At 32.5% G+C, this 18092-nt stretch overlaps 3 protein-coding genes across 3 annotated transcripts; all 3 read left to right on the top strand.

Moving 5' to 3' along the window:
• The first annotated feature begins 4702 nt into the window (after positions 1-4702).
• On the top strand, positions 4703-9184 carry LOC112738165 (AMSH-like ubiquitin thioesterase 1). The gene is made up of 14 exons (XM_025788489.3): positions 4703-5039; positions 5692-5756; positions 5898-5973; positions 6056-6235; positions 6393-6487; positions 6710-6815; positions 6923-6969; positions 7221-7554; positions 7651-7740; positions 7927-7989; positions 8071-8145; positions 8249-8311; positions 8616-8668; positions 8761-9184. Exons 1-14 carry the CDS (start codon positions 4926-4928, stop codon positions 8933-8935), a joined length of 1536 nt encoding a protein of 511 aa, XP_025644274.1. The 5' UTR covers positions 4703-4925; the 3' UTR covers positions 8936-9184.
• A 1816-nt stretch (positions 9185-11000) lies between these two features.
• On the top strand, positions 11001-13020 carry LOC112738166 (uncharacterized). The gene is made up of 3 exons (XM_072211804.1): positions 11001-11217; positions 11896-11945; positions 12260-13020. The coding sequence occupies exons 2-3, from the start codon at positions 11939-11941 to the stop codon at positions 12880-12882; spliced, it is 630 nt and encodes a 209-aa protein (XP_072067905.1). The 5' UTR covers positions 11001-11217; positions 11896-11938; the 3' UTR covers positions 12883-13020.
• Positions 13021-15747: 2727 nt separating this feature from the next.
• LOC112733711 (protein FAR-RED IMPAIRED RESPONSE 1-like) lies at positions 15748-17358 on the top strand. Its single transcript, XM_025782754.1, has one exon. The coding sequence runs from the start codon at positions 15748-15750 to the stop codon at positions 17356-17358; it is 1611 nt and encodes a 536-aa protein (XP_025638539.1).
• The last annotated feature ends 734 nt before the right edge of the window (positions 17359-18092 follow it).

The raw sequence follows: 18092 nt of genomic DNA on the forward strand, positions 1-18092 counted from the left end.
AAAAAGAAGAAGGAATAGGAGGAGGAGAAAGAGGAATGTGAAGAAGAAGAAGTGTCTTCCATAACGGTGAGTGAGAGCACGCTTTGGAAACGGTTGAGTGACGCGCGTATTATCATACTCCAATGAGTGAATGTAGTTTTTGTTAGACTTAGCCCAACTTATAAGATTTGTAAGCTAAAAAGACTTGTATGTGTAGCATAACTCATTTATTAAATGATGTTATTGATTCTATATAACTAACTGAAGGTTATGAAATAAATAAAATTGAAAATTAAAATACAAATAATATATAGTTTAAAAACATATCAATTGCTATAAAATTCGTTGGATTTCACAAATCAAAGTGCAAGTTTAGAATTTGATTCACTTGACTTTATATTCGAAAAACATATTTAGTTAATTTTAAAATTAGAATTCCTCTTTATATATATATATATATATATATATATATATATATATATATATATATATTGTGTCATTATACAAAAAGAAAATATGATATGTATTTCCATGATCTAAATGCATGCTTATGTAAATAATTGAATTTTTGAACTTTTAGTTAAATATTATTTTATTAAATCTCATATCATTATGATTTTAGACAAATATGTAATGTTTTATTGAGTTATTGTTAAATAAACTAATAAAAATAAACTTATAAAATTGATAATGCTTATAGTTATGGTTATGTTAAGTTACAAAAAGAAATACAATTCTACCTTAAGTTATAAATACCAGCTTTTATTTTTTTTCTTTTACTGATCTTATTTTTAGGGTAATTTATTAAAATAAATAATTTAGCTTCTAATTTTATTAAAATGCATTTTTTTCATAAATTATATAAATCACGACAGAAAACTACGGTTTACAAATGAATGTAAATCGCTATAGGTCGCAAATTACGTTCCAAGCCAAACTGCACACGGTAGGGGTGTCGCAGTTTGTGTGTAAATTACAAACGTCCATGTTTCGCTTCTATATCTCCATTTTTTTGTTCTACATCACCATACATCACTGTACTCCTGGCATTAGTCTCACTCTTGATTCTCACATCAAGCTCCCCAATTCTCATGTTATTCCGCTTTTTCTTTTTTATATATATTTTTTTGTTGATTTTTTCAGCGACCTTTTTTATTATTTTGTTTCAATTTTATTAAAAGATCAATTTTTTGGGACCTGTGATGTGTTTATTTATTTAGTTTTATTTACATTTTTTTCTTCAGGTTATGCCTTCTTTAATTATTGGCTCATTTCGTTAGCTAAGTTCTCTGTTATTTGATCAAGGGAAAATCTCAATGATGTTCCTAATTCTTACTTTTTAAGTTTAAGAATAATTTATTTTTATATAATATCAAATATAAAATAAATTACAATCTTAAAATAATTAATTGCATTTATATAGATCAACCATTAAAAAATAAGACTAATAAATTAATCTAGGGGTGTGTATGGGCCGGGTGAAATCGGTTTGATGTGATCCAGATCCGACTCGAAATATATACCGGGCCTATTTATTAGACCCGAACCCGGCTCTAGACCCGATGAAACCTATACACTTTCGGTCCACGATTATACCGGGTAAAAACCGAGTGAAAATCGGGCCGTTAACATACATTACCTTGATGAATAAGCTAGCATGTGAAAATATCCAAATTTCCAAGACTCCAACCATTATTTGATATGGTAAAATTCATTTAGAAAAATATAACAAGAACCAACCCTTCTCTAAAATTAAAGCATAACCATAATCAATACTAATATTGTCTAATAACACCAAATATTTAAATCAATATAAATAGCACAATATTATGCATTAGTCTAAAATCTTATGCATTTTAAACATAAAACATTAACTTATAGTTTTATAATAACTAATAACACAAAATATTAAGATTTACCATACTTAAATTCCACATAAGAATAGTCATCATCCATCACTAATAACACAAAATATTAATTGTGTATGATGATGACCGGGCCGACTTCGGGTGACCCGAGTCATGGCCCAGACCCGACCCGAAATAATGACCGAGTCTATTTTTGAGACCCTTACCCGACCCCTAGACCCGATGAAATCACACCAAAATAGCTCTTAAAGTGTTCGGGGCCGGGTCGGATCTTCGAGCCGGGCCGGGCCATGCACACCCCTAAGTTAATCTATTATTCACCATAACTCTTTTAATTCAGGTAGTACGTACTCAATACTAAATAAAAAAATTTAACAAATATACTTTTTCAATCCTAAATTTTAGAACTAAATTGACTATAAATTGAACAAATGTATTTCATGTTTGATATTATATAAAAATAAATTGTTAACTTATTAAAAAAAATTAAATAACTAAAAATGTACATTTAATAAAAATATAATTTTATATTTTAAAATATTAAAAAATACATTTTAAAAATAGACCAGCTGAACATATTTTTATTATTTTTAACATTTAAAAATAAAGTATCTTCTAAAAAAATTTAAATGTAAAAAATTGAAAATAAAAATTATTTAAAAAAAAATAAAAAATAAAATCTAAACCTGTTCTTAACAACCCCTTCTCCCTTTATGTGAAAGATCCAAATTTATTATTGTTTAAATAAGAAGATTCAATATGATCATTCCTTATCCATCCTAATATTCTAATGAAAGTCATTTCGCTTGCGACAGCAGAAAAATGGCTGCTGCTCTATTTTGTAGGCGTCGCATTTCGCTGGTACCATGACTGAAATGATGTGCAATTTTATTTTGTATTTAAAGAAATAATCATTTTATTTTATTTATTTATATAAAAAAGCAAAAACCACACCGTGGTCGTCAAGCGTTACCGCGTCAGGGGCTTTCCACTTATGAGATGTCATACATGAGTGAAACACAGAAGCTTAATTAAAACTATGCTAAAGTTGAAGGTTTAGGTTGAAAATATGTTCAACTGGAAGCAAAAAAACGTATACACAGAAACCGCGAGACCCCTGCCGTTTTTAGCCATTTTGCATATCAACATAAACCGCAGCAGGGGTGTAACGGTTTATGGACGTTTGCAATTCACACACAAACCGCGACACTCCTACCGCAGATTATGTGCAGTTTGGCTTCGAACGTAATCCGCGAGACCCCTACGTTCATTTGTAAATCGTGGATTCTATCGCGGTTTACATAATTTATGAAAAAAAATGCATTTTGATATCTATTTTGCAAAATATGTATTTTGATAAAATTGGAAGCCAAATTATTTATTTTGGTAAATTGCCCTTATTTTTATGCTTTTACTTTATCTCATATTTTTATTTTAATATACCAAATAAAAAATGATATATTTGTGATATATTTTAATATTTATTTATAAATACAAATTTAAAATATAAAATAATTTTAACGAAATACTTGAATATAGATTGAATATAATTATTGTTATTAAATATAAAATTTCACATACAAATTATTAAAATATTCTAATCAAATTTAACATTAAACAAAAAAAATTAAAATAAAACTCATATGAATTTTTCTATATTTATTAAATTATAGGGTAAAGTATATTTTTTGTTCCTAAAGTTTGACAAAAGTTTTAAAAATATCTCTAAGTTTTATTTTGTTTCAATTTTGTCCCAAAAGTTTTCGATTTGAATCAAATATATAATCGACGGCTAAATTTTCAAAAAATTTAAGACCAATTTAACAATAATGCATAAAAATTATGCTTGATTTACTTGTGTTGAGAGGTTGTTCTTATGAAATTGTTGTTGAATCGGTCTTAAATTTTTTGAAAAATTAACCGTCAGGGATATATTTAATGCAAATCGAAAACTTTTAGAACAAAATTGAAATAAAATAAAACTTAGGGGTATTTTTAAAATTTTTGTTAAATTTTAGGGACTAAAAATATACTTTATTCTAAATTATAATATCGTGGTTCCGTGGACATAGTTTAAGGGTTTGTTTGGGTGAGCTTCTAAAAAAAGATATTTTTTCGAGTTATCTTTTTTTAAAAGATCTTATGAAAAAGTAAAAGTAACTTTATGTTTGGGTATCTCATACAAAAAGATCTTTTTATTTGTCAATTGTGTTTGAATATTTTTTGGTGACTAATTATGTTTGAATATAATAATATAAAAGTACTTTTTTATTTATTTATTACATAAAAAACATCTTTTTTCAAGGAAAAAAATCTTTTAAAAAAAATGTAAATTACAATTTCTCAAAAAAAGATATTTTTTTTTTATTTTTCTAGTACTTCTATTTTTACTACTAAAAATTTACCAAATACACTAAAAAATAAAAAGATTTTTTTTAATCAAAATAATGCAATCCAAACCAGCATTACTACTTTAGGGCTTGTTTGGGTGAACTTCTAAGAAAAAATCTTTTTTCGAGTTATCTTTTTTTAAAAGATTTTATAGAAAAGTAAAAGTAATTTTATGTTTGGATATCTCATGTAAAAAGGTTTTTTTATCAATCAATTATGTTTGGATATAACAATATAAAAGTACTTTTTTGTTTATTTATTACATGAAAAATATCTTTTTTTAAGAAAAAAAATCTTTTAAAAAAAGATGTAAATTACAGCTTCTCAAAAAAGATCTTTTTTTTATTTTACTAGTACTTTTATTTTTATTATTAGAAATTTGCCAAACACATTAAAAAATAAAAAAAAAATTTTAATAAAAAAAAGATCTTTTTTTAACAAAATAATAGCGACCAAACAGTTTTATATAAAATTGATTGATTTTAATTTTACACGAGTTTTGTAATTTTGTTTCTGATCCAAGCAGACCCTCAACCAAAATCCCAAATGACATGGCAAATTCTGATCTGTGTGCCGTAGCCGCCATTGACGACAAAGAACCAGAGCTAAGCTACAGCTTGGACCCTGAAACTGTGTCGTTTTCTCTACCGTAAAAATCGCAGCTTTGGCATATTCCGTGTAAAAAAGATGAGGTCTTCTTTGGAGACAATCAACATCGCTGCAAGTACTCAGAAGCTTGAAGTTGATAATCGAATTTCTCTTCGTTTCTACTATCGGATTGCAGATAATATCCTCAAACAGGTATTTCTCTTCTGTTCTTCAAAGGCGTTATTATCTTCGAGTAGGAAGGAATTGTGGATACTCGTAGTTGGTGATGCTTGGCTTCAACTCGTTGATAAAAATCGATGCTTTAGCTGGTTTTGTGCTGTTTAGATGAATATAAGCATACCCTTCATTCGATTTAAGGTCTAATTTAGATTCCTGGTATGGATTTTGTAGTGATCCATCGTTTGCACTGAAAATTGGTTTCAATTCCCTGACGTTTTGTGTCATAGTTGATGGCAGTTATTTGTTCACTTTCTAGTGGTGTTGAATACCTGTGAAATGTGCAACCTAGTATTTGACTCATTGGGTGACTATTCTTTCTTAGTCAATGGCTATTTGCTTATTTTCGAGTTGTAAAATATCTTGTGTTTTACTAAGCAAATAGCCATTATCTAAGCAAGAATGAGAGAGAGAGATTGGAATTTTCACCAGTTAATTGCTAATTGTGAAATACATATATCATCTGCTCAACTGTTGCATTTAGAATTTCTAAGTTTAGTAGGATATATACCAGTTAATAGGTATTCTCTTTATATCTGGAAACATTACTGCGGAAACTATATTTAATTTCTTGTTACTTTGTTCTGCATGCTTTCTCAGCTACAAATATTATTTTTTTTTATTGCAGGCGGATATCTTTCGTGCTGAGAATAATATTGTTGATTTATATATCATGCTGCTAAGATTTTCTAGGTAATAGAAGTTCTTGTCGTGATATCGTGTGCTATCATCACTTTGGATGGTTTAAACTTTAAATACATTGCTTTATTATTATTCAATATATATAATTTTTTTCCATACTGCATTGAGTGTCTTTCTGTTTGGTTTGGTTAGCCTGGTCTCTGAGACAATTCCATGTCACCGAGACTATAGAACATCTCCACAAAGCAAGAAAGTATCATTAAGAAAGGTTAACATTTTAACGCTTGTCTTTTAGTCAAAATGTGTTGGACATTGTTGGATGTAATCTGATTTTCAAACTCTTGCTATAGAGATTGTTAAATTCTATGAATGAACTGGAGAAGTTGAAACCACTGGTACGACAGAAGATCATTGAGTTTAACAGCAGGCAAGCATATCAACACAATGGGTGGGAAAAAAATCATTCAAATAGTTTGATGCATTTTTCTCCAATGAAAAAGGAAACCTTGCCTAGTTACGGTCTAATAAAGGTAAAATTGTGAGAGAATTTGTACTGAAGGTTGTAGCCTATCAGTGATAATCCAACAATTAGATCTTATGTTTGAACACATCTTTTTCTGTTTATGAGCTCCCCACCTCTTCCTGGAAATTTACTTTGTTTCCATAAGTTGGTATATATGTGACCAGGAAGTCAGACCAAGAGCTGGAGAGTTTGTTTCCGAGGGATCAAGGGGTCAGCCTTTTTCTTATGCAAAGCCTATTGACGAGAAAATGAGACGATTGTAAGTATTGAACTCTTCTTCCATGTGTAATTGGGCTCCTTAACGCATAATCAGTACTGCATGTATAATTTGTACTTGCTTTCTCCACAGACATGAACTTATTTGATGGTTTTGATTGCATAGCTATCTTTTGATTGTCACATGAGACTTGTGCATATGAAATTGGATAGAGATACATGTAATTTGATTCGTAATCCTTGCAATTGTGCTCTCTTTTTGTAGATCTCTAACTCTCCCACGTCCAACAGATGAAACTCTCTCTAGACATTCGATTCTTGGTCCCAGTGGGCTTAACGGGCAGTGGCTACCACCTATAAGTGATAAACGGGTATGTTAGCATTTAGTTATGTCTTTCAACTCTGTTAAAAGAAAGTCATCCTGAGGTTGATTTCTAATCCAAAGACTTTGGTTTCTAAACAATCATCCTGGGTGTAGGTCAGGTATCCATCCAACATTGATCTCTCACCAATTGAAATTCCAAGGTTGTGGCACTATTTTATTCTATTTTGCCTTTTCTTCGTTTTTTGACTTTACAATTGTTTCATGTTATGCATCTCATCTCAGCTTTTGTAAAATACTAGTTTATTTCAAGAAAATTTCAGCAAATGGGTCTATTTGGTTTTAACTTTGAGGTTTGGATTCCATACACGATGCACCACTGAGCTGGTTTATCTGTTTAAATTGATATACTAACTCCATTTTGTCCTATTGGATTCTGTATCTAAACTACCAGCCTACAACAAGATTTGGAAGATGGATCTCAGAAGAAAAAAGATAATAGCACTGTAGAACACAATAATTTGGATATGAATTCCAGTCTTACTCAAACTGAGGACTGCCAGGCTCAGCATGCTGATGAACCTCCTTCTCTTATCTCTTTTGAAGAAGTAACAGAAATCACTCCTCAAATAGAAGTTATAAGACAGCCTTCTCCGCCGCCTGTACTTGCTGAAGTACAAGATTTGGTTCCTCCAGTTTCACATCAGGTTAATGATGTGGAATGTAAGATAGAGACCACATCATCAGATAATTTCCTTTGTGGCGAGTCTCCTTTGCAACTACACATTGTGAGAGATAATAAGATTTTATCATTAATCTTTGGTGAATTCTTCTTTTGGTTTGGAAATTCTTCCACTCTTTCCAATGATTGTTTCTATTTGCAGTCAACTGCTATGATGGACACTTTTATGAAGTTTGCGAAATCAAATACTAAAAAGAATTTGGAGACTTGTGGAATTCTTGCGGGTTTGCTTGTAAGTGATCCCATTTTTGGCTTAAAGTAACATTCAAGAATTGTTGAAAACAAGTGATCACAGTTCTGTAGGTTCTAAATTTTTCACCAATGTTGTTGGTCTTATCCTTGGATTTGTCTCTCTTAGCTTATGCTTTATTTCAATAATGAACCATTGACTATTATTTTGCAAATACACTTGATGCAGAAAAATAGAAAATTTTATATTACGGCTCTAATAATCCCAAAGCAAGAGGCTACGTCAAGTTCTGTAAGAACTCGTTCACAAAACTTTTGGGAAATTATTATTATTATTATTATTGTTATTATTATTATTATTATGATTGAGCAGTGTCAAGCCACAAATGAAGAAGAAATATTTGAAGCACAGGATAAGAGATCACTTTTCCCACTTGGATGGATCCATGTGAGTTTTCAGTTTTCTGCTACTGGAGCAGTAATGCTTATGCTCGAACCTTTTGACTTATTTATAGCCGCATTTGTCTCATATGTTAATTCTGAATTGGCAGACACATCCTACACAATCTTGTTTCATGTCATCCATTGATGTACACACCCATTATTCATATCAGGTGAGTTCATGAGGTTTCTTGAAAGAGAAAGTATAGGAATTAATTTTTAGTTTGCCAACAATAGCCAATTTCTTTTCTAATTCTAGAAATTCTCATTTTTTGGAGGATTTAGGGTTAAAGTTTATGATTTAAGATTTAGAATCTAAGATAAACAAAATAATTTTAAAAAATTTGGCTAAGTTGGCTTCCTAGTATTATTCTGAGAGAATTGTTATTTCACTCGATCAATATACCCGAGAGCTTCCATGTACGTTTGATAGTTCTTTTGTCGTAACTTATTCGAATTGGAATGCTTTCTCCTTAGATTATGCTGCCAGAAGCTGTTGCAATAGTCATGGCACCAACTGACAGTTCAAGGTAATGTTGCATCTCAAACCGAATATTTTTTTTTTTATGTCCGAGGATGATTAGTCTCTCACTTTCGACGACTACAATGTGTGGATGCACAGAAAACATGGCATATTTAGGTTGACAAGCCCGGGCGGCATGTCGGTGATCAGACAGTGCCCGCAGCGTGGTTTTCATCCGCACAATCCGCCGCCAGATGGTGGTCCCATCTACGATACATGTACAGATGTTTACATGAATCCTGATTTGAAATTTGATGTCATTGATCTACGATGATTATTAAAAAAAAAAAAAAACGGGTTTGTTAAAAAAAGAGTGTCCTGCCATGCCAATTGTTCATATTACCATACTTAAATAGGTTTTATAATTAGACTTAAACCATTAGAGCAGCAAGCCTTGCTGCTTTATATTCTTTGCTTATTTTGTAACTATTGACCAGCTTGCCTGTTTGGCCATTTATTCTGAATTCCATTCGTGGCGATTTCATCAAATCTAGTTAATACACTGACTCTGATTGTTATCTTACTTCCATGTTCCATTACTATATTCAGCGTGGTAGTTAAATGAAGAGTTTTGAGAACCCTACTATAAAAAATAAAAGGTAGTATTTGTACTTATCTTCATATAAAGTTGATAGTTGAGAATCGTTAGATAATTTGATATATTTGACTAAGGTCTTGTTTGAGAAGGTCCATAATTTTTTTTTTAATTTTTAGCTTATGAAAAATAATAGTGCTAATGTTTGGTATAATTTTTAAAATAAAATTATAAATTTTTAAGAAGTTATTTAAAGTGTTATAGAGAAATTAAAAAAATTAACTTTTTTGTATTTTTTTTTTGAAATAAGTATTTTTGTAACTAAAAAATTAAATATAAAAAATTATTTTAATTTATATTTTTAAATATTAATAATGAATTAATGACTAAAAAAATAAAAGTTGATTATCTTTTAGTATTTTTCAAGTTGTTTATTCAAATTAGTCTTCAATTATTATTTAATAATTTTTTTTTTGCCAAAATAAAAATAAAAAAGCAGCAGCCGGATTAATTTTGAGAAAATGACAAAAGAATGAACTAACTAAATAATGGGATATTCAGAATTATTAAAGAGGAAAATGAGTAGATTATGTTGGACTAATCCACTGTTCATATTTGATAAAGTCATTTGATCATTCTAAATTGGTCACTTGGGGAGGTAGGTGAAACAATTCGCCACTGAAAAGATCTTAATATAAATATTCTTGATATCATAACTGCATGGCTTGGGTCATGGGCATGGCTTTCGTCATGAATTTTGACGGAAAATTTTATATTAATTAATCAATAAACAATGGTGGTTGGTTTGGCTTGGTTGCTGAGTGCTGACGTAAGTAGTTAGTGGCGCTTGAATGAAAGCCATAACCCATAAGGCGGTGACGGTGCATTGAGGATAGAGTATTTATCGTTATTCAATTCTTTGAATATTTCCAATTTCCAAAGTCTTTGAAACTCATGTTGTCAATTTTAAGATATCTGGGAATCATTGGTCCCAAAGTAACAGAATCATAGTAACAAGCAGATGGCTCTCATTCTCTTGAGAGATGAACATGGTATGGTACCATCTTCATAATTGAATCATTGTACAGTGTATCTATCTACTAGTACCAGTGTCCTCTTATTATTAGCTTTGTTTATTTTTTTCGTAGACGGTACTTTTAAGTTTGAGAGGCTAAAGCCTAATTTATCTTAAATCTAAATTTTATTTAAAAAATTTATTACTAACAAAAATTATTGCGTACATATAATAGAATTCGAATCCATACATTTAGACGACTAAATTGATCTCTGGAGCATCCATGTTACTCCCTGCTATTATTAGTTATAGTGAAATGGAAGTGATGTATGCTTTGTTTGTGGGCTCCACAGGATAGTTGGGGAGTGGGTCCCATGCTATGGGCAAGTATTGAGCATTGGAGGTATTGAGGTAAGGACTATTTTGTCATTCTCCCAAATCACTCACATGCCCAAGTTGTCAAAAATGGTTGTCTTTGTAAGAGAAACACTAGTTTTCGGTTGGGTTATCTGTCTATCAAGTATCATACTAAAACTTTTATTTTCTTAACCCTTGTTAGAGTTTACTAACAAAGGCATCAATAGCTTCTCTCACTCTTAACCTTATGATTTATCTTTGTACCTAATCCTTTAACCTTCATTTGTCCTTGCATAATAATTACTTGTTTAATTTGACCAAGTTAATACCCAAATGAATGGATAAATCTATTTCCGTGTCATGTGATGTCATCTATAAAATAATTATAATTCAAAGGGCATACTTATTGGAAGGAAAAAAATTGAAATAGTTACAGATGAGAGATTCGGTCCTTAACATGCTATTAAATGAACATCCCACCTCCACCGAAAATGAAAGAGTTGGTCCTTGCTAACCACCTTAATTATTACTTTGTAAAGCTTTTGTAAAGAGCAATATTGCTCTGGTCTACATCTGATTCTCACAATCTTGTGCTGCACTAAACCTTGAGTTAGAGTGCTTCTTCAATTTTGTTGAAATTGATTGACAGGTAGCTAGACTGTTCTTTCATTTCATTTTATTTCTTGATAAGGAGTTTAGATTAGATTTTAATGATGATGACTATACTTCAATAAACCGTACAAATATTAATTTTCTCCGAAACATATTGTCTTGTACTCTTATGTAAGTGACAAAAACGAAAATTGTATTTTCCAAGAGAAGGGTGACCAACCCAAAAAGATTTCAGTTTGATCCATCCACGTGTTTGACGATTATTCAATTCAACTTGGTGTTAAATGAAATCAGTTTTACATGTCCTTAAGAAATCATCTATTATAGATATAGGGAACAAAAAGATGTAGCTAAACCAATCTAGAATTTTTATTTTGACAGTACTTCCCCATCTAATCTAACTGATTAATTAATATAAATAAAAAATTTGCTGACACAAGGTTGCTCTACCTTAGATTTATGCATAAACATGATGGGGATTGGGGAAATTGGGATGATGAGAAACCCCCCAAAATTAAATAATCTATAACTCCTTGAATTCAGCAAAGTTTGATTGTGTTTGCAGTCACACACCTACTCTAATCAAGCAACATTTGTTTTCTTTCTTTACAATTTTCCAAATAAATTGTCACTAATATAACATACACTTTCTCTTTTGTTCTTTTCTTTTTATGTCATATTCTGTGTCTTCACTTTTGTTTCTACTCTCCAACAGGTCCCTCTTTTCTGATGTTCACTCCCTCTTGAAAGTAAATTAGATGAATGGTACCACACCACAAAGTAGCTAGCTCTTCTTTTTATATGTATATAATGGTCTATTATTATTATTACTATTATTATCTATTTCCTTTTCTTTTTTGACTTTGCAATGAAAAGCGACTCTATTATTTTAAAAATTTGGTTTGAAATTTCAGTCCCTTAATTAAGGCTCTATTATTTCCTTGCTATGTACATCAGCAGTGATATATATATTTAGGTTAATTATTTGATTGAAGCTTAATTGGTTGGAACTTGGAAACACAGCTACCTTTTGGTTTGTGCTGTTTGTTAAAGTTGCTTGGTTATGTTGTCTGAAATAGTTGCTCCTCGTCTTTCATTCTCCCTTGACGACAGCGAGGAGAAGGATGTTCCTCGAAAAGACACACTGCTTTTGGATTCAAATGAAGATGAATTTGAGTTTAGCAGAAACAACAGCATAGATTATGAGTCATCTTGTTGTGCAGATGAGGTTTTCTCCAATGGAGTGATGATAACAGAGAAAGAGAAAAGCAGCAGAAGCCGAAAGCATATGCGGTATATGAAGCTTCCTCCACTTCCATCGTCACCAACAAGCAAGAACAAGAAACTAGAAGAGAAGAGAAGCGAGTCAAAGTCTTCGTTCTGGGGATTCGGTAGAAGCAAGAGTCTCAACAACTGTGATAGAAAGAAGAAGTTGATGTGTTCTTTGAGTCCTCTAATGTTGCCACGAAGCAAGTCAACAGGATCAGCATCAGTTCCTGTTCCAAAGAGCAAGCAGCAATCCCAATCCAGATCAGTGATGATGAATATGTATCCTCCTCGATCATCGTCATCATCATATGCAAATAATGGTCATCGTGTTAGTCCTGTATTGAACGTTCCAACCCCTGTTTCTCTCTTTGGTTTGGCTTCTTTCTGGCGTCTCGGAAATGCTAATAAGCTTCGTAAGACTACCAAGAACTAATCAATCATCTTCTTTTTGCTTTAGCTTTTCGTTTATCGTTTTATCATAAATCAACTCTTAATCATGTACCTGTACATATATGTCTATAGCTTCTTCATATTATGTCAATGTGAAACGATGCTCTTTCAGTTCAACTAACCACTATTTTGCGATTAATTCACCAAATATATTGACCATTTTCTTACTTTATTCTAATTCTAATCTAATGCCGTGTACGGACCGCCCTAGATTTAGGGCATTAACATTTTAGAAACAAAACCAACTTTGGATACTCCAATAAAAAATTATGATTGTCAATTTTATTTTGATTATTAAATAATAAATTATAAAATTTAATTTTTTATATATTATAAAAATATTATTTTTATTTAAAGTGTAATTAAATGAATAAATTACAATTTTTTAAATAAAAATTATTATAAAAAAAATATTTTTAATATTTTTATTGGAGTAGTTGTCAAACAAAATAACGTGCCTGTGCCTTTCAAGTTTCAAGACAAACAACTAATTTTAGGGTCACATTAAACTTGTACTCTGTACTAAGAAAAATAGAAAATAGAGCCTTTTTATTAAGGGTACTATTCATTAGCGGAATTCTCGAAGCGATGATACAGACTTCTTGGATCAAATCAATTTAATTTAATTTAATTTAATTAGAATAAAACCTGATTGATGCGCCCACAGCTAAATAAATTAGACTACATATATTATGGATTTGGTCTAATATTTTAAAAGTTATTGCTTCTTTGTAGATCGACCAAAGAACATGTTAAAAACGATATTTGAATGGATATGTAATTTATTTTATTTATAAAATTTATCATTTGGTTATATTAATTATGATTTTTTTTCAATGCAAGAACAGTTTATTATGTAACATCTTTATTATTAGAATGTCACATTTTTTATTGCGTCATTCTGATAATAAAAATATTATGATGATTTTTAAATATATCTTTATATAGTAGAAGTCTTTAACTAAAAATCGTATCAACTTTATTTTAGAAAACCAAAAATATTTTTTTAATCTTAAGATCGAATACCCATACATACAAATTATTAACAACACTAATATATATTCACAAGAAAACTTATACAAATAATATGACAATAGTATATATATAACTTCTATTTATCTTTACAAGAGGTAATAATAAGGGTGAGAGAACATCTAATAAAAATTAATAGAGTACAATCAAAAGCTCGGCAAAAATTTCATAAACTTTGCATCTATTTTCTAAAAAAAATAAGGTTGTAGGAAGTGAGAATTTAGCCACTAAATCTCATCAGAGAATTTTAGAACTGTCATAAAAGGATATATATATATATATAAGAGAATTCATTTTGCAACAGTAATTATTGTTCATCTTATGAATTCTTTTACCAAACTATTCAATTTCACAAAACTTACCAATATTTCATTCAAGGAAGCTTTTACGGTGGGGAAAGTATTTTTTGGTCCATCAAGGACCAGGTTAAAAATTTGAATTATAAATAATTTTGGGACTCATTTAAAAATTTTGCAATTGAGCATTAGGTTCTATTTGGTGGTGATGTGGCATAGAAATTATAATGTTAACTGCAATTTAAAAAAATGCAATTCAAATTTAATTAAAAACTGAAATAGGTGAGGTGTTTGTATCTGAAGAGAAACATAATTGCCACAAAAAGTGCTGAGAACGTTTCTTGAAGGCGGATGGAGTAACGAAGAGGTTTCCCATTCGAATATATTTCGGTCATCCACAATTACTCCATGGAAGAACTTGTTGATGAGGTAGTCTTCTAGCACCAGTTTATGTTCGAGACCTTTTTTTTGTGGTTGAAGTCGCTGTTGTCGATGATCTAGGGTTTAGGGTTCTTATTATTGACCAATTTGGATACCCATTTTTTTGGGGTATTCCTAGAGATGTTGCTGGTAACCTGTGTCGCAGGACATTGAAATATTGTGGTTGTTACAGGATCAGGCTAGGGGGATGGAAGGAAGCTACACAGTCTCTTCGAACATTCGACAACGACCGCAAGTACAGGTGAACGTGTGTCAGTTTCTTTCTTTTGCTATAGTGGATAAATGAGTTGCTGTGAAGTGCATGTTTAGTAAGATTTGAACTCAGGAGTGTTCTTGTTTTGGCTGGGCAGGTTGTGACAGGTGAGACAGTTGGTGTGGATGAAGAAGATGCTGAATATGGGGAGGATTACGAGCAGCAACACGAGCCCGGGATGATTGTCGACAGAATTGGGTCATTTAATAGAATAGATTTTTCTTCTTTGACGTATGAGGAGATGCGGAGGTTTGAGTTTGTGGACTTGCAGACAGCTTATGACTTCTACAATGAGTATGGGCGGATTCAAGGGTTTTCTATTCAGAGGTCAAAGGTTGGAAGAAGCACAAAGATTGGATCGGAGGGAGAAATTTTATAGCAGATTTTTGTTTGCTCGAGACAAGGTGAGAGAGACACCAAACATATTCATCGGGTAGAAAGGAAAATGGATCCTCGACCAATTACACGATGTGGGTGTGGTGCACAAATAAAGGTTCACGTTGATCAAAGCACTGGCCGTTGGTTCGTAGATAAGTTTTGTGATGAACACAACCATGAGATGCTAACTGCAAGGTTCCGGGGGTTGTTGCGTTCTCATAGAGTAATCAAGGAAGGGGACATGCATCAAATTAACTCGATGAGAAAAGCTGGGATGCGTGTGCCAACCATATTTCGTGCATTTCCCACCCAATGCGGGGGATTTGAGACAGTTGGATTTGAAATTAAAGACATCTACAATGCAATAGAGAAGCAAAGAAGAGTGAGGGCGCGTGATGCGGAGTGTGCCTTAAAGTATTTGTGATGCCTAAAGAGGAATGACGCAAACATGTTTTGGAAATTCTCATTGGACGAGGAGAGGAGGCTGCACAATATATTTTGGTGTGATGGTACTAGCCGACATGACTATAGTGTGTTTGGGGATGTTCTGGGGTTCGACGCAACTTATGGGAGGAATAGGTACAAGTGTCCGCTTGTAATATTTTCGGGTTTGGATCATCACATGCGGACTGTGGTATTCGGTTGTGCAATTCTGAGCAACGAAGTAGAGAAAAGTTATGTCTGGTTGTTGCGAGCATTTCTTGAGGCAATGAAAGGACAAGAACCGAAATCTGTGTTGACCGATGGAGATTTGACAATGAAGAATGCAATTAATGCTGTCTTTCCAAATGCACATCACAGGCTGTGCAGCTGGCACCTGCTACAAAATGCGACTGCCCGCATTGGCCGGCCCATGTTTCTTCGCAAGTTCCGAGTTTGCCTGATGGGTGACTTAGAGGTAGATGAGTTTGAGAACCTATGGAGCGATATTGTGGAAGAGTTTGGGTTGCAACAAAACCCGTGGATACTAGATATGTATGAACGCAAGCATATGTGGGCTAATGCGTATATTAGAGGAAAATTTTTTGCTGGGCTGAAGACGACGTCTCGATGTGAGGCATTGAACATGCAGATTGGGAAATTTATTGGGAACGGATACAATCTACATGAATTTATTGAGCATTTTCAGCACTATCTCGAGTTCATGAGAAGAAGAGAGCTAGTCGCCGATTATAGATCTGTGTATGGGCAACCTATTTTTAAGTCGAAGTTGGAGGCCTTGGAAAGCTATGCAGCAATAGTATACACGAAAGATGTTTTTGAACTATTCCGGGAGGTCCTCCTTTTGTCTAGCAATGTAAGAGTTGTATCTTGCAAGAAAACTAGCACGTGTTCCCTGTTTGAGGTTACCATGTACTGCCGGGACCGGTCCTGGAGTGTGGCTTGGGACAAGGCGGATGACGAATTTACTTGCTCATGTTTGCGTATGGAATCATTTGGCATTCCTTGTGTGCACATGGTGGGGGTGTTTGTTTATCTGAACATCACTCAGCTTCCGGTGAAGACCATATGCGAACGATGGACGAAGAAGGCCAAGCAAGCGGCAGTGGACCCATCTGGACAGGTAGGCGAGATTCCTGATGCTGCGTATATGAGCATGCACGCAGCTTTGCTAAATGATTGTAGAGAGTTAATCAAGTTGGCCTGCCAGTACTTTGAAGACTACTCTGAACTGAAATCCATGATACGAAACCAAAGTAATGTGTTGAGAGAGAAGCATCGGTTAAGGGTTAGCATAGCTGATTGCGGAGAAAAGGTATCCGTTCGCGATCCGCTGCGGGCGAGACATAAGGGATGCGGCCAACGAGGGTTAACTGCTAGGGAAAAAACTCGGCGTGTGCAACGTTGCAGTAAGTGTGGTAAAGCTAGCCATAACTCCAGGAAGTGTGCGGAGTTCGGAAGCGAAAGGCGCAGGGGCATGGCCACAGCGATGGAGGGTTGGGAGAACACGTCGGCGGCAAAGGAGGGTAACTACACGGATGAAATGAATGTGAGTGGCATTTACATTTTACAAGAAAGTTATCTGAATTTGTGTGTTGCTTATTTCGGTATGACATGATACCATGTACCAGTTTGATCAGCAAGAATTTCTTTGTTATTTTATGGTTGCTAGCTTGTTGAATTAGGTATTAATCCCTCTATTTGCTGGTGCCATTTGGCGTTTTAGGTTGATGAAGATGAGTTTCCCATTTGAAGATTTCGTTTCTGCAAATGCATGATGTGTAATGAAAATTTCAATACTTAGTTCAATTTTTTTATATGTAATTCATGATTTGGTTTGGCGTTTGGTTTTTGTGTGAAGATTTTAGCAGCCACTCTCTTTGCAATGACATGCTTGCATGTTGCAGCTGGAAAAAGCTTTTATACATATTTTTGACTGCATTATAATCAACGGTATGCAAATGTGACTTTTATCAAGCTTCATAAATCATATTTGTTTAACATCTTCAAACAGGATTGTCAATATAAAATGGTGGTATTATATGGAGTTGTGTCATTACTTCCATTTTACATATGAATTGAATATCATCATTGTGATAATTAATTATTTTTTAATAATTTCATGACAGTAATATGTAAGTATATAACAACATGTCGATTTTATAAACAAGTAATTAATTATTTGTATGCATCAAACTCCTTTAATATTTATCAACCCGTATTAGTTCACAGCATTAAATTTGTAAATACTAGTTCTTATGAAGAATGGAAAATAATATACCTTCAAGAGTGATTACACATAAGTTGTTGATGTGTATTATCGAGAGCAGGATCCATCCTGATTTATATACG

Source organism: Arachis hypogaea, chromosome 13 (assembly GCF_003086295.3).
Source record: "Arachis hypogaea cultivar Tifrunner chromosome 13, arahy.Tifrunner.gnm2.J5K5, whole genome shotgun sequence".
Lineage (NCBI taxonomy): Eukaryota > Viridiplantae > Streptophyta > Magnoliopsida > Fabales > Fabaceae > Arachis > Arachis hypogaea.

What these genes read in the sequence shown, in the direction of transcription:
- LOC112738165 (XM_025788489.3), top strand. Translation starts at nt 4,926, where the DNA reads ATGAGGTCTTCTTTGGAGACAATCAACATCGCTGCAAGTACTCAGAAG. An exon ending in TCCCACTTGGATGGATCCAT is followed by an intron (nt 8,146 to 8,248) that starts GTGAGTTTTCAG and finishes CTGAATTGGCAG; the next exon opens with ACACATCCTACACAATCTTG. An exon ending in ACACCCATTATTCATATCAG is followed by an intron (nt 8,312 to 8,615) that starts GTGAGTTCATGA and finishes CTTTCTCCTTAG; the next exon opens with ATTATGCTGCCAGAAGCTGT.
- LOC112733711 (XM_025782754.1), top strand. Translation starts at nt 15,748, where the DNA reads ATGTTTTGGAAATTCTCATTGGACGAGGAGAGGAGGCTGCACAATATA.